General features: G+C 45.5%; 1 protein-coding gene across 1 annotated transcript; it reads right to left on the bottom strand.

Annotated features, from left to right (window-relative positions):
- Positions 1-2,478: 2,478 nt before the first annotated feature.
- Positions 2,479-15,271, bottom strand: LOC119408012 (flavin-containing monooxygenase 5). Its single transcript, XM_037674845.1, has 11 exons — positions 15,169-15,271; positions 14,933-15,015; positions 14,388-14,562; positions 14,127-14,315; positions 13,656-13,821; positions 13,270-13,412; positions 11,824-12,020; positions 3,847-3,994; positions 3,509-3,716; positions 3,342-3,414; positions 2,479-3,251 (listed from the first exon to the last, which is right to left on the bottom strand). The coding sequence occupies exons 3-11, from the start codon at positions 14,517-14,519 to the stop codon at positions 2,846-2,848; spliced, it is 1,662 nt and encodes a 553-aa protein (XP_037530773.1). The 5' UTR covers positions 14,520-14,562; positions 14,933-15,015; positions 15,169-15,271; the 3' UTR covers positions 2,479-2,845.

Below are 15,271 nucleotides of genomic sequence, written 5' to 3'. Positions count from 1 at the left end.
CACTGGTATATTTTCATCTTTAAATCACTTCTTGGTCTGCTGCCTTCAAACATCTCCTCCTACACGTCTCTGCGTGAGTGCAGCTACGGAGTGCGCTCTCAGGACATTATTACCTGCAGTGTTCCCTCAATGAGGACTGAACTAGGCAAAAGGGCCTTCTCCTATTCCGCTCCTGTTTCCTGGAATATCTTACAAAAAGATTTGAAGCTCTCGACCTTGACCTCTCTAAGTGTCTTTAAGAATCTGTTGGACTCCTGGCAGGGTCCAATGCAGACATGTTCCTGTTTTTAGTTTTCTACATTTGTCTTGGAATCTAGCTGTTTTTTGTTTTGTTACCTTTTCCTTTTAGCCATCCTATTTGTTAAAAAAACAAAAAAACAAAACTGTAGTATGCTTTTTTATAACTGTTTATTGTAGTTGCTGTTGTCCATTGTTGTAATCTTTCTTTGTTGAAATCAGGTCTCTCTTGTAAATGAGTCCTCGAGGCTCAATGGGATTTACCTGTATAAATAAAGGTTGATTGATTTATGGCCCTTCCTGCAGGTGGTGGGTCCACAGGAAGGTATGTATGTATATAGTGCAAAAATTAAAATGGAGGTTATCTAATCAGAAATTCAAAGGTGAAGGAAAAGTGCCATAAAAATGTTCTATACAGTTGAAGTTTGATCCCTTAAAATAAAAAGTTGGTGATGCAGCAAATGGAAATCTGGATTTAGTAAGAACCAGAAGTCATTGGTTGGGCATGCAGGAGAAACTTTATCTTACTGTTGTGTATAAATTAAATTGTACACATTCTCGTGATTAACAACAGAAACTATTTTGTTAAAACGAATCAATTATAACTGATAGATGTGTCAGTGACAAAATTAAATGTTTTTTTGTTTGTTTGTTGTTCATTTAAACAAAGCACGGGTGAAGAGATTATAGTTGTGTAAAGTGTTTGATTAATTGTATGGCCCTTACTTCATTATGGCCCTTACTTCAGAAGGAGCAAACAGACCTACCCCCCCCCCCCCCCCCATTTCATTCCTTCTGTTTACTTTTCATTTTATATGCTTTTTACATGATTGTCTATTGTTGTGTGTACCTCATCTGTGCTCTTGGTTTAAAACAGGCCTCTCTTGTGAATGAGTCCTTGTTGCTCAATGAAACTAACCTGTATAAATAAATGTTGAATCAAATTTAAATAATTCATACAAACAATTGCTTCTCATGTTCAAAGAGTTGTGCTCACGTATTTTCTAATATTATGATGAAGATGAAAAAGATAAATAAGTCCCTCAACTATCTAGACAAACTTGAGTTGAGATTTAATCAGTTTTCTTCAACAGTGACTCCTTTCCACTCCCACAAAACTTAGACTGGTGAAGAACCCAGGCAACAGTTGCTGTATGCACAGTCTCTCATCTCACTACTGCAGCTTGTAATGCCCTCAGAGAAATCCCAGGTGTCTTGATGGCATATCTCATTATCATCATTCTTGGACACTCACTTTATAAAGATGGACTGCTCATTGGTAGATTTACACATTTACTACTCCTTCCATTTCTTGACAATGGATATACCAGAAAGGATATTTAGGCCCTTGGGAAATCCTTTTGTATCTAGCCCCTGACTTGTACTTTTCAATTATATTTTCTCAGAATTAGGGCAGTCATTTTACAGTGGATTAATATTTATGCAATCACTTTTTCCCATTACACATTTTTATTTAAATGGTGTTACTTTGTCGAAATTTGATTTCACTTTGATATGGGTTTTGTTTTGTAAGAAGGCCAATTTATGTTGACCATTATAGAATTATGACAACAATAAAAGGGTAAAACACTCAAAGGAGTGAATACATTTTACAGACACTACATGCCACAAGACAGCATGGTGGCGCAGCTGGTAGAGCCGTTGCCTCTCAACAAGAAGGTTGCCAGTTCAAATCCCGGTCCGGGGGCCTTTCTGGGTGGAGTTTGCATGTTCTCTCTGTGCATGCGTGGGTTTTCCCCGGGAACTCCGGTTTCCTCCCACAGACCAAAAACATGCGTTAGACTGATTGGCAACTCTAAATTGTCCCTAGGTGTGAGTGAGAGTGAATATTTGTCTCTTTTGTCTCCATGTGTCCCTGTGATGAACTGGAGACCTGTCCAGTGTATCACACCACCACTCACACTGATGGCTGGACATGAGCACCAGTGACCCCCGTGACCCAAACAGAAAGAAGCAAGTAACGATAATGGATGGATGACACACGGATACATGCATACAAGTGTCCAGTCTGTATGTGAATGGAGACATATACCAAGAATTAGAAAGTTTTTGGTTTTGTTTACTCAGGTCTAGATTAAGTTTAGGAATATTTTACACCTGGACCAAGAAAAGAGATTTAAATAATCTGCTGTAAATTGTTATTTAAATCAAGGACTAGCCTTCATCTCTGTTCAATAAAAGGACACGCAGCAACTGAAAAGTATGTAATTATCTCACAGGACCTGCTTGCAGCCATAAGTATATGCATATAGGATCTTTAAGTTTTTGCATAATTTCGTTTTTGGAAAATGTACAAAGCAGAAAAAAGCATGTTTATGTAGAGATCATATTTCATTTCAAAACCGTTAAAATCGTACAATCCGTGGTTATATGGAGAGAATCAAATGCAGAAGTACAAATCTGTAAACTGGTCAAATAACTAAATTATTACATGGAATAACCTTTCATTATAGTATTATATCAGATTGACAAAATTATGTAATGTTTCATCAATTATAGCCCATTCTGAACATTTCTGCACTTTAGTGCAAGACTAGCCTTCATGTGTTAGTTGAAACGGTCAAAAAATTCAACTGTGAAATCTGTATCACAGGTGAATGTTCATCCTGCCCAGGAAGCTGGTGGGATCCTGCAAAAAAGCCAAAAAGTTGTTTCTGTAGTAATAGGTGAACACGCCCACTGTAGTGGCAGACAGAAGCAGAGGCCACATGTAGGATCTCTTGGGTTCAGGCTCATTGCAAGGCCTGGTCTGCATGGGTTGAGCTACCCTCTCCCACTGGGTGAAGATGGCCTGGCGTGCTCCGGCCCACTTTCCTGGTCCTCTGAGCCGGAACTGGTATGGGGTGCAGGGGCCGAACAACAATTTCAGTCCCAGTGGGGGATCAGTCAGCAGTGTCCGCAAAAATCTGGGACGAACTCCCACCATCTCTGAGATCTCATCCATGTAGTCAATGTAGTCAACTTGTATGGTATGTCTCTGACTGGTGACATACCTAAGAACCCAGGAAAATTTGTATATCATCTTGTGCTTTATAAATGTAAAATAATACAACAGGTAATTACAAATTTTAGCCACTGTGTACCTTTTAGCCATGGCTTCCTTCTTGTACTTGATATCTTTAAGCATGGCTGCTACTGGGGGAAGCTTGATGCATCCTAGGAAAAATAAGATTCATGATTGTTAAAATTTATACAAAGGAAATCCGACTAAAGAGATGAGAAAAAAATACAGTATTTTAAAAAGAATTACCTTTAAAGACCCGTGTGGCCCATCTGGCCTGTATCTCAGAGATGGGCATGATGGCTCCCAATGGCTGCACCAGACCAATGACAGCCAGCGTGGGCCGGTCCAGCTCAGGAGGGAACACATACTTGTACAGAGATGCTTTGTTCTCAGACACCGAGATCACACTGGAGGCCAGGAATGGATAAGAGTAATTATATCCTGTGGCAAACACCTTCAAGACAAGAGAGAGCCTCTTCTCAGTCGTTAAAACTAACACTTCTACTATTGCTATACCAGGACGTAAAATGGGCATACAAACAAGGCAGAAAGAGGGTTAGATGTCCAAAAACTGTTCAACCTACCACCAGGTCAACGTCATCCACTATACTGCCATCATCAAACTCAACACTGGAACCTTGTAATCTGCGTATGTTGGGTTTCACTTGGACAGTTCCTGACAGGATGCGGTTTGGAAGCTCATCGTTCACAGTAGGATGCTGGCTGAACAACCTGAGATGCAGAAACACGACGAACGAAAAGAGGAAACAAGTGGCAGCTGAGGTCAGAAGTTTACATACGTTCATGAAGGGCATGAAGGTTATGATAATTTTAGGATTTTTAATTACTTATTTAAATAATTATTTTAACAGGGTGGAATAATTGTAAATCAGCCTTCAATATTTTTAAAAAGCAAGAATTAAGCGGGGTCAGCACGGTGACACAGTTGGTAGAGCTGCCACCCCTCAGAGGGAAGGTCGACGAATTGAATCCCAGCCGAGGGCCTTTCTGGGTGGAGTTTGCATGTTCTCTCCATGTATATGTGAGTTTTCTCTGGGCACTCCAGTTTCCTCCCACAGACCAAAAACATGCATGTTAGGCTGATTGGTAACTCTAAATTGTCATAGGTGTGAGTGAGAGAGTGAATGGTTTGTGTAGTCTGTGATGGACTGGAGACCTGTCCAGGATGTTCCCTGACTCTTGTACAGTGACTGCTGGATATAGACACCAGTGACCCCCGCGACCAGAAAAGGAAGAAGTGGGTAAACGCAATGGATGGATGGAAGAATTAAGGGTACAAGTTCAAATTTATTTTGAACTGTCTCTAATCCACATGGGGTCAAATTATACAAATATTGACCAATTTCTTTTAATGAATAGTACTGAAGATTGTCAAATGTTTTCTTTGAGAAGGATCAGACTGAATAATTTTTCATTAGTGAGCATGATTGATTGCAGCAGATAGTTTCTTTGCCAGCATAAAAAATTAAATTGATGGATTAATCAGGAAAGTCCAAGGAACTCAATGAAGATCTGAGAAAAACTGTAGATTTACATATGTTGGTATGTCATATGTCATACACTGATCTTCTGCAGCCATATGTCCCACCGCGCTCTCTGAGGTCAGCAGACCAGATGCTTCTCTCAGTCCCAGAAACCCGTCGTAAGCTCAGAGGTGACAGGGCTTTCTCTGTTGCAGGTCCACGACTGTGGAATGAGTTGCCACTGAGTGTCCGGCAGGCTCCCTCACTCTCAGTCTTCAGTTTGTTTTCTTTTGTACAGCATTTTGGTTGGCCTTGTTGCTGTTTTAAGTGCTCTATAAATAAATTGGTATGGTATGGTGTATGTTGGGAAAATGTTTTTGAGCCATGTCTAGACATCTTAAGAGTCTAAGATCATCAGTTCAAACAACTGTACGCACATACAAGTTATTCAAATGTGTCACCAAGGCTCAAATATACCATGAACTGAAGACTGAGGTAAAACTTGCTAAATGAAATTTACCTAAACATTAGTGAGATTGTGTGTACTTAAACCTGAGGGATGACTGTCTCAGAGGAGTTGACGGGGGAGAGGGCGGGCCCTGGAGGCCATCTTAACACCAGCAAATTGTTTTTCCCCCACTATGGAGTATGCTGTTTGTGGGAATCCATTTGTTTGGTGGCTCCTCAGATTGAAAAAGACCTTTGGATGAAAGATGAAATGTCTTGGCAAAAAAAAAATAAAGAAACCGTCCAGTGGACCTGACTGAACATTATTGGATTTTACACCTGGATTATTGAGCATGAACTTTGGTATAAACCAGTAGGTTTAATTTTTACGCAAGTGTGTATAATTGAAAATCAACAATAAATTCAAACTTTTGCTCCCAAAACCCCTACTTTTAAAAATGATTAAAGTTGAGTGTTGTGTAACCATTCCACCCTGTGAAAAGAAAGGTTTAAATAAATATTTAAAAGCCACAAATTAAAACGAAAGTTACGTATGTAACTACGGTTCTATGAATCCCGGATGACCGCCAGAGGGCGGTGCTGAAAGCACTGAATGTTCCCTTCGCGCATGCGCTGTTCGAGTAATAATACCAATGGAGTCACAGGTGTGACACGGATGACCAATCAGAGGCTATATAGCCCAACGTCATCCGCTGCTCTGCTCCTACAGAATCTTCTTGTGGAACGCAAGGATTCTGAGTGACGGAGAAGCTCTGGCGGTCATCCGGGATTCATAGAACTGTAGTTACATACGTAACTTTCGTTCTATTTCATCCCTCCTGACCGCCAGAGGGCAGTGCTGAAAGCACTGAATGACTAATACCAACGATGTCACAAGGAATCCTAAACACCTACCTCACTGAGGAGGCGCAGAGGACCCTTGTAGAAGAACCTGGCCCAGGGGATGAGGGGTGGGCCACGTTAACTCTATAAAATCTGGTGAACGTGCTTGGGGAAGCCCATGATGCAGCAGCACATATTGCTTCTAGCAGAACCCCTCTCAGGGCAGCCCAGGAAGCGGAGACGCTCCTGGTAGAGTGAGCCTTCAAGCCGACAGGCAGGGGGCCGGGCCCTGCAGCATATGCGTGGCAGATGACGTCCACGATCCAGTGGGAGAGGCGCTGTTTGGAAAGAGGACAGCCTAACCTAGGGCCTCCATAACACACAAACAGCTGGTCTGAATGTCTTATCACAGCAATAGCTGCAACGTATGCCTCCAGTGCCCTCACCAGGCACAATAATGCAGACCCCTCACCAGGCGCAGGCTGAAAATGTGCCAGCCTCAACGGTTGGTTAGAGTGAGAGTGAGATAACACCTTTGGTACAAATGCAATGTTTGGCCACAAGGTAACACACGAGCCCTCAGGGCCCCACCTGAGACATGAGGGGCTGACAGAGAGCATGTAGCTCACTGACCCTCTTTGCTGAGGTAATAGCCAACAAAAAAGCCGTCTTGCATGAAAGCCACTTGAGGCCCACCTGCGTCAGAGGCTCGAAAGGAGGATGGCACAGAGCTTCGAGAACCAAGGGAAGGTCCCAACCTGGTGCTCGTGAAGCTGTCGGCAGGTGTGACCTACGGGCACCACGCAGAAAAAGAGAGACTAGATTATGGCTCCCTACCATACAGCCATCAATGCCAGCATGATTAGATGATATTGCCACTACATAAACCTTAAGCGTCGAAGGACAGCGACCCTTACCAAGTAGAGACTGGAGAAACTCCAGAATGGTGGGTACTGTACAGGAGACTGGATCCTTGTGATCAGAATACCATTGGGAAAACAGGCGCCACCTGTTTTCGTAATGCTGACGAGTAGAGGGTGCCCTGGCGCCCAGGATGGTGCGTCTGACGGGGCTCGAAACTCCAGTCAGCTGCTGTCCTAGCCTTGCAGTGGCCACACCCACAGCCGAAGACGTTGAGGATTGGGGTGCCATATCAGTCCCCCCAACTGAGACAGCAAGTCCCTTCTGGTCGGAAGACACCATGGGACGCCCTGACAGACTTCGTAACAGTGGGAACCATGGTCGCGCTGGCCAATACGGAGCCACCAGCAGCATCCTGTGGCCCTCCTCGAGGACTCTCTGAAGGGTTGGCCAAATTAGAGAAAGGGGTGGAAAGGCATAAAGAAGGACCCTTGGCCAAGGATGAGCCGATGCGTCCTGGCCTAACGCACCCGACGCCCCCATAAGAGAGTACCATAGGGGACACTGAGTCGACTCTTCCGTTGCAAACAGGTCCATCTCTGCCTGACCGAAACGGTCCTAGATCATCAGCACTATGTCGCTGTGGAGGGAACACTCTCCCGGAGGGGACTCTTGGCGGGAGAGAAAATCTGCGACCTGATTGTGTCGCCCTGGCAAGTACGCTTCCCGTAGGGTGGACAGGCGAGGAGAGGCCCATTCCAGGAACTCTCTGGACACTCTCAGAAGTTGTGCTGACCTGGTGCCCCCCTGATGGTTGATGTGGTAGACAACAGAGGTGTTGTCTGACTGAACAAGAACATGCCTCCCTTCCAGGTGAGGCAGGAAGTGCCTGAGTGCCAAGTGCACTGCACGCAGCTCCAGCACATTTATATGCTTGGAGTGGTCCCTTTGACCCCAGTGGCCCTGAACCGCTCTGCATTGCCACACAGCCCCCCATCCCATGGAGCTGGCATCTGTCGTGACCACTTCCCTGCAACACACTACCACTCCCATGGGGACACCCCTGGACAAATAATCTTCGTCCCTCCATGGAGTCAAGGCATGAAGACATGACCACGTCACTGCGAGCTTGCAATGCCTGTGCAGCCTGGCATCCAGGCGAAAGCTGTTGAGCCACCTCTGCAAGGGGCGAAGTGACAGCAGGCCTAAGGGCACCACCCGAGTGACTGATGTCAGCTTGCCGAGTAGTTGCAGGAAGGCAACATAGGGGAGCTGCCTGCCCAGCCTGAACCGATTGACCAGCTGGAGTATGCCGGCCACCCTTTGACCGGATGGGCGAGCTCTCATGGAAGATGAATCCAGAACCACCCCAAGAAAGGTGGTCGTCTGGGAAGGGATCAGGCAGCTCTTCTCCAGGTTGACGTTGAGGCCCAACTGGGACATATGAGCGAGCAGGCGGTTTGTGTCGTGAAAAGTACAGGCTTGAGACGGGGCGCAAAGAAGCCAATCGTCTAAGTACAGCAGAATCTTCACTCCGCATGCCTGCAGAGGAGAGAGGGCTGCCTTCACGCACCGAGTGAACACCCTTTGGGAGAGAGAGAGCCCGAATGGGAGTACCCGGAACTGCCAGTGGTGACCCCGATAGGCAAACCTGAGAAAGCGGCGATGTTCTGCCGCAATAGGCACATGAAAATATGCATCCTTCAGGTTTACAGACGTGAACCATTCTTCCCTCATGACAGCTTGAAGGACTTCTGCTGTTGTGAGCATGTGGAAGGGTAGCTCCCTTAGGTACTGGTTGAGTCCCCTCAGGTCTAAAATGGGACGAAACCCACCCATCTTCTTTTGCACGAGGAAGTAAGTCGAGTAATAGCCCCTGGGTTGTTGCAGAGGGTCCACTGCCTCTATTGCGCCCTTGGCCAGGAGGGCGGAAAGTTCCTGGTCTAGTGCTCGAGCTTTCACCGGGTCGGCGATTACAGTCATCTTGACCCGGCATGAGATATGAGGCCGCCGTCAGAACTGTAGCCGGTAACCATGGGTCAGAGTGGCAACCACCCATGGGTCCACGGCGTGAGCAACCCAATAGCTGAGCTGCTGGTGGGAGAAATATCCGACGGTCGGCCTGATGGCATCACCGTCTCCCTCCACGGCCCGGGGGCGGCAGCCAGAGTCCCTGGTCTGAGCCTGCCCAGCTGGTCAGTGGACCGACCCATGAAAGCTCCTGCTGGGCCTTTGCTGAACCGCATGAGGGTAAGGACCACCCGACCGGTTATGACCCCCAGGCGGCGGCTGCATGCTGGAGTCAGCCGACAGGCGCCTTGGATGCCGAGGAGGTGGAGGGGGCATTGCCCTGCTAAGGCTCGAAAATTGCTGCCTTCTCTGTCGTGCCTGGACAGTCCGTTCCAGTGCTTCCAAGGCAGCCGAACCGAACAACTCCCCCGGCATCACTGGGACATTACGGAGAGTTCTACGGCATGGCTCAGTCAATGCCGACTGCGCCAACCAGACCTGTCGGCGAGCCTGGACCAAGGAGGACATCACGCGCCCAAGCTCCCTCGTCATTAGTGCAAAGGCCTGAAGTGCTGCATCATCATTAAAGCCCATTGCTGCTGTTGCACCACTAGTCCCCTGAAGGGACGCGGAGAGGGCAAGCATTAGGTGTGCCAAAGTACCTAAGCGGCCACCACACGCTCCGGCGGCATAGGCTCTGCAGAGGAATTCATCCGTGACACGACACTGAGCTCGTGGGCACCAAACATGACTGCGCAGACCTTCTTCTGGTGACACGATGAGAGGCAACAGCAGGTTCTATCGCTGGCATGCGATCCAAGCCTGCTGCAGCCGGCTCATGCATGGCTGCCAACACTCTGCCATCTGCAGAGAGGCGCGCAAAGGCTTTGGGGTCCCGCCAGCAACCATGCAACTCCCTCAGGAACTCCTCTGTCTGATGGAGGGACAGAAAAGGAAGGAGGGGTCAGTCCGTGCCTGAAGAAGGCACTTCCAGGGGTGGACGCCTCTGGTTGCGGGACGTCCGGCTGCAGTTGTCTCAGGGCCATAGGCATGACGTCCTGCATCGAACCGTCACCCGACCCACTAACTGCACTCCGAGAAGAAGAAAGTGAAGCTGTCTCTGAGACTTGAGATGAATGCCCGTCCTCCTCACCTAAAAAGTGAGAGGCAGAGGCAGCCAAGGATAGCGCATCTTCCTCCACAGCCAGTTCAGGCATGGGTGGGGAGGAGAGTCCGGTTGCTGCCACTGGTTCAGTTCCCAGTTAGTGTAGCTGAAAAAGGGACTTCATCTCCGCTAATTCAGCGGAGAGCTGCTCCACCCTTGTGGAGAGGCCCCTATCAGACCTGGCTCGCTTCTTCCCAGGAGGGGCCACAGAGACTGCGGCCTCAGTCCGGCGCTTCGAGCGCCTAGGTGGAGCCTCCAGCCCAGAAGGCGGGAGGTCATCGCCGAGTTTGGGGCAAAACTGGGCCAGCCGGGCCACCCTCACAGCATGCGACATGAAGCTGCAATTCATGCAGGGGTTCTCTGACAGGGCATCCACCAGATGGTCATGTCCAAGGCAGGCAGGACACAGGTCATGACCATCATCTGTCTGGAGCATGGCTCCACAGACTGTACAGCAGTGAGAGCCGTCCATGCTCCTTAACCAGCTATGTCCAAGATATTCAGAGAAGCTAGCACCACTAGCTCAGCTGGTAAAAGAGGACAATTGGGAGAGGGGGCGCGAACGCTCACCTTCACCAATCAAAACAAGGTTAGAACTCAGAGAGGCTAGCACCACTAGCTCAGCTGGTAAGAGAGGACAAATGGGAGAGGGGGTGAGAATACTTGCCTTCACCAATGAAAACAAGGTTAGAACTCAGAGAGGCTAGCACCACTAGATCAGCTGGTAAAAGAGGACAATTGGGAGAGGGGGTGAGAACACTCGCCTTCACCAATTAAAACAAGGTGAAAACTCAGAGAGGCTAGCACTGCTAGCTCAGCTCGTAAGAGGACAATTGACGGGGTGAGATCGCTCGCCTTCACCAAATAAAAAAAGGCCAGGAACTCAGCTGGCTACGTAATAAGCAAACTTCGGAGCACAGTCTAACCGACCATGCGGTTGGAGGCCTCCAGTAAACAGGAGCAGAGCGAACGCTACCGCTAACCAATAGCAAAATATAAGCAAAAAAACACTACTCACCAGTGTTAAATCACACACATAGAAGTCATAAACAACGTCGGAGCACAGTCCAGCCGACCACGCGGTTGGAGGTCTCCCAACAAGCGTGAGCGGAGCGAACGCTACTGCTAACCAACGGCGAAATATAAGAAAAACACTATGCACCGGTGTTGAATCACACACATAGTAGTCAGACGCTGTAAGTTGGGAGAGGCGGAAACCGCCGTAGTCCCCAACGAAACAGCAGAAATACCTTTGAACAGGGTTAAACCGTCGCAGCCCTAGGAGGGCGAATGCGCTACTCCCGCAGACGGGCAGTCGGGCTTCCGACGACGGTAAAAGTTCAGAAAAGGTCCAAAGGGCTGAAGCCCTGAATTGAACCGCGCGCGAGAAGAAAAAAGGAGCAGAGCAGCGGATGACGTCGGGCTATATAGCCTCTGATTGGTCATCCGTGTCACACCTGTGACTCCGTTGGTATTATTACTCGAACAACGCATGCGCGAAGGGAACATTCAGTGCTTTCAGCACCGCCCTCTGGCAGTCAGGAGGGATGAAATAGAACAACATTCATGCTTATTTAAAATTTCTGATCTCATCTGCAGCCATGCATAGGATAAAAATATAAAGTGTAAAATTGTGCAGATTTAAAATATTTGATTGAAATGTTTTTCGCTTAGGAAATTTTAAAGGCAGTTGTCAGATTATATCACAACATAAAGTGCTGATTTAAATATAATTTATAAAAACAAAGTACCTGTGTTTTGGCTTAAGATTGTACAGAACATGGTCAAATCTTTGGTTGAGCCGTTTCTCTCCCAACGAACAGAAAAAACCAAAGGGAAGGACTTTACGAAGCCAATTCATCACACGGTTAAAAAGCATATCAAGGGGCATCCCATTTTCTCCAACTCTGTTCACAATCCAGGCTCCCCTTCGTGTGCTCAGGAAAAGCTTAAAAAGAAAAACAGACTAAGTTATGAAGTCATTCAGGACTTTCAAAATAAATATTAAAAGTCTGCTAAAATATGGCATTACAGCTTAAAAATATATTTTTTATACTGCAGTTGGTTTGGTTTGTTTCCCTACTGCTTTATCTTATTGAAATGTGCAGCATTATGATAGATTTTGATTAACTTTAAGACAGTGATGAATAGTCCTTAAAATATTTTAGGAAAAATAAATCCACAGTAAATTATCAGGCATCTGTATGGCAAGCCAACTGATCATACAACAGAAACAATTTTCAATCCCGATACGGTAGTCCCTCGCTACTTTGTGGTTCGTTTTTCACGGATTCGCTCTATCGCGTTTTTCAAAGTAAGAATGGACATGACAAAATTGGCTGATTGATGGATGAGCTGCACGATCGGCAAGGAATTTTTATTTAAAATCAATTGTTTTAAATTATTTAGCACCTGTGTGCAGCCCACACTGCAGGAGAAACTTCCTCCTGTCGATCTCCAGAGGAGAAGTGGGCGTGGCCAAGAGCACAGAGTGCAGCCATGGCAGAGAGCCGAGTTCATGGCATTCTGTGCTCTTTTAGAGCATTTAGAGTTTAGAAATATTGTACTAAACTACTACTTACTACTTGTACTACTATTCCTACTTCGCAGTTTTTCACTTATCGCTGGGATTTGGGGTACAGATCCCCCGCGATAAACGAGGGACTACTGTATTCATAATTAGGCTTTACAAAGGCAAATATTTTAGCAATGAAACAGGACACTATTTTAATCCAAAATCAATCTTTTTGATATTGCAAATGTTATTCTTTCCAAGACAAAAGACGACCCCCTCCACCACTTCCCAACTGTTTATATTTGATCTTTAGCTCCAGACATTCGCAAATATACTCTTCCTCTTTTTAAAGAACAGCAAATTATGGATTTCTTACAAGGAGAAACTTTCATTTTAAAATTTCTAGATTTAGAAAAAAATAGAAAATATAGCTATTTCAGACATTTCTGTATCATTTTGAATTTTCAAAAACACATTTAATTGTTAGATCAATACGATCTCAGTTGTGAAGACCACAAAACATACAGTAGTTTTTACCATTAGGAATGTGTTTTTGGGGTATTTCTATTTTGACGGATGAGAATATTATTTTGCCTAGGAGTGCTAGGATTGACATAAAAAGGAACTTATTAGAGACAGATGTGGTTTGATTGTATAGAACAAAATGTCTTGACCAACAAACCTGTTTGGTGACTCTGCTAAGTTCGACTGCTATGTCTAATCCAGAGTTGCCTATTCCGACCACCACAACATTCTTGTTCCTCCACTCCTCAGGAATCTTGTAGTCTCTACTATGAAAATACTTTCCCTTGAAAGTCTCAATGCCTGAGGAAAAGAAGACATTTTGGTTTGTTAACACCTAAACTCAAAGTACAAGTTCTAAAAATTTTAAAAAAAATCAGCAATGTAAACAACAAAAAACACACACACAATTCAAGTCAGTTTTCTGATGATGCAGTAAATTATAACTAGAGCCTCCACAACAAGCTTAGTCACACCTTATCAAAAGTTGCTCATTACACAATCCCACTCAATCTGTGCCATCCAACCCTGGAGAGATCAATGTACCTTGGAAGTCATGGAGAGGCAAGTGTGGTTGGCAGTGATGTCCAATACAGATCATCACGGCATCAAAAATGTGTTTCTCCCTTTTGCCTTCACTGTTCTCGGTTTCCACATCCCACTGGCCTGAATGGGAAAAGTCTGCTCTCTGCTTGACCTGCACAACTTTGGTCTGGGCACAAGCAGACAGAAACAGTCAGCTGAGAACAATATGCCTTATCGTCATCATCATGAATGTTTGTTCAAACAGATTATCTACTGAGATCAAGATCTCTTTTCAAAGGGTGACCTAACCAAGAGGTCAGCAGCATGTCTTGAATGATCAAAACAAACAACAATATTGGATTAAGTTTTTTTTCCTCATAAAGTGCATGCATATTGCCTAATATTCATCTTAACATTAACTTAAGCATTATTTCTCATTCGAAAGCGAAAGATCTGTGAGAACTAAAAGAATAAAAGTTAAGGCATCCTCACATTGAAACGGACGTGCTTGGTGAGATGAAAGTGGTCAGCGTACATCCGAAAATAGTCCATGATGAAGGAGTTGTGCATGAAGTTTGGGAAGTGTGCAGGGATGGGGTAGTCGCTGAAGCACATCATCTCCTTGGAGGTGTTGATGATGACAGAGTGGTAGATGCTGGCCCGGTCTGGCTCTGGGTTCTCCTACAGTGACCGCAAGATGGCTCAGTAACAGTGAAATATAAAGTCCAGTAAGGTGCAAAAACAATAACTCACCTTAAACCTCCAAAGACCCCCGATGTCATCGCTGCTTTCAAAGCAGACGGGTTCCAGCCCTTCGTCCAGGCAGCACTTAATGCAGGTCAGACCCGAACTCCCCCCTCCGACTATAGCCACTCGACGCGTCATGTTTCAGCTCTGTGAATCAGTCCGACACGGCCTGAGCTCGAAACTATGAAATGTATACATTAAAAACATCATTAAGGAAAAAAACAGGACGCTAGTCACAAAATGCGACGTTGCTCTAATTTTGCCCGAATTTCAAACCCGTATGTGTTTTTTCAGACACTCGACAAATTTACAAACTTCACACGTGTCAACAATAGCATAAACATTTGACATGAGCACCTTAAACTACTACTTTCTCCAAAAAAGTTATTTTTGGTCAAATTTCAATGAAAACCGAGCAACATTGAACGCATCGTAAGACGTGCGCACCACCTCTACTGTTGCGTTCTAGTCCACGTTTTAACAATCTGAAAACAGCATTTTACCACTTTGTATGCGCACAAAAGTTACAAAAGCGTATTTAAATGTCCTACCTTTGGGTTTGAAGGTAGGAAGAGCTTTCTGTGGCGTTGTTTGGAGCTCAGCAGTGCGGCTGAACACTGGCTGTTCTTTTTTTCTGCAGAGGGGAACGTCAACAAACGTCAGACTGCTGAAAAAACGCTACATTAAACGCTCCATTTAACAATGGTTAACTACCAGCTGGCGAAATCACCAACCTTTAGTCTTTCTCTTTTATCTAACAGTAAATAAAACGTGTCAAACGTTTTACCTCGAAGCAAAGCAAAGGTAATGGTGAGAAGCTCATCTATGGTCTTTTTTAGAGTAGCCTATTTGAATACAATATTTAGAAACTCCTGGTGAGTTCAGGATGG

Source organism: Nematolebias whitei, chromosome 3 (assembly GCF_014905685.2).
Source record: "Nematolebias whitei isolate Nwh7 chromosome 3, NemWhi1, whole genome shotgun sequence".
Lineage (NCBI taxonomy): Eukaryota > Metazoa > Chordata > Actinopteri > Cyprinodontiformes > Rivulidae > Nematolebias > Nematolebias whitei.
Note: the sequence above shows the minus strand (reverse complement) of the source record. Positions and strands in the feature narration are given on the sequence as shown.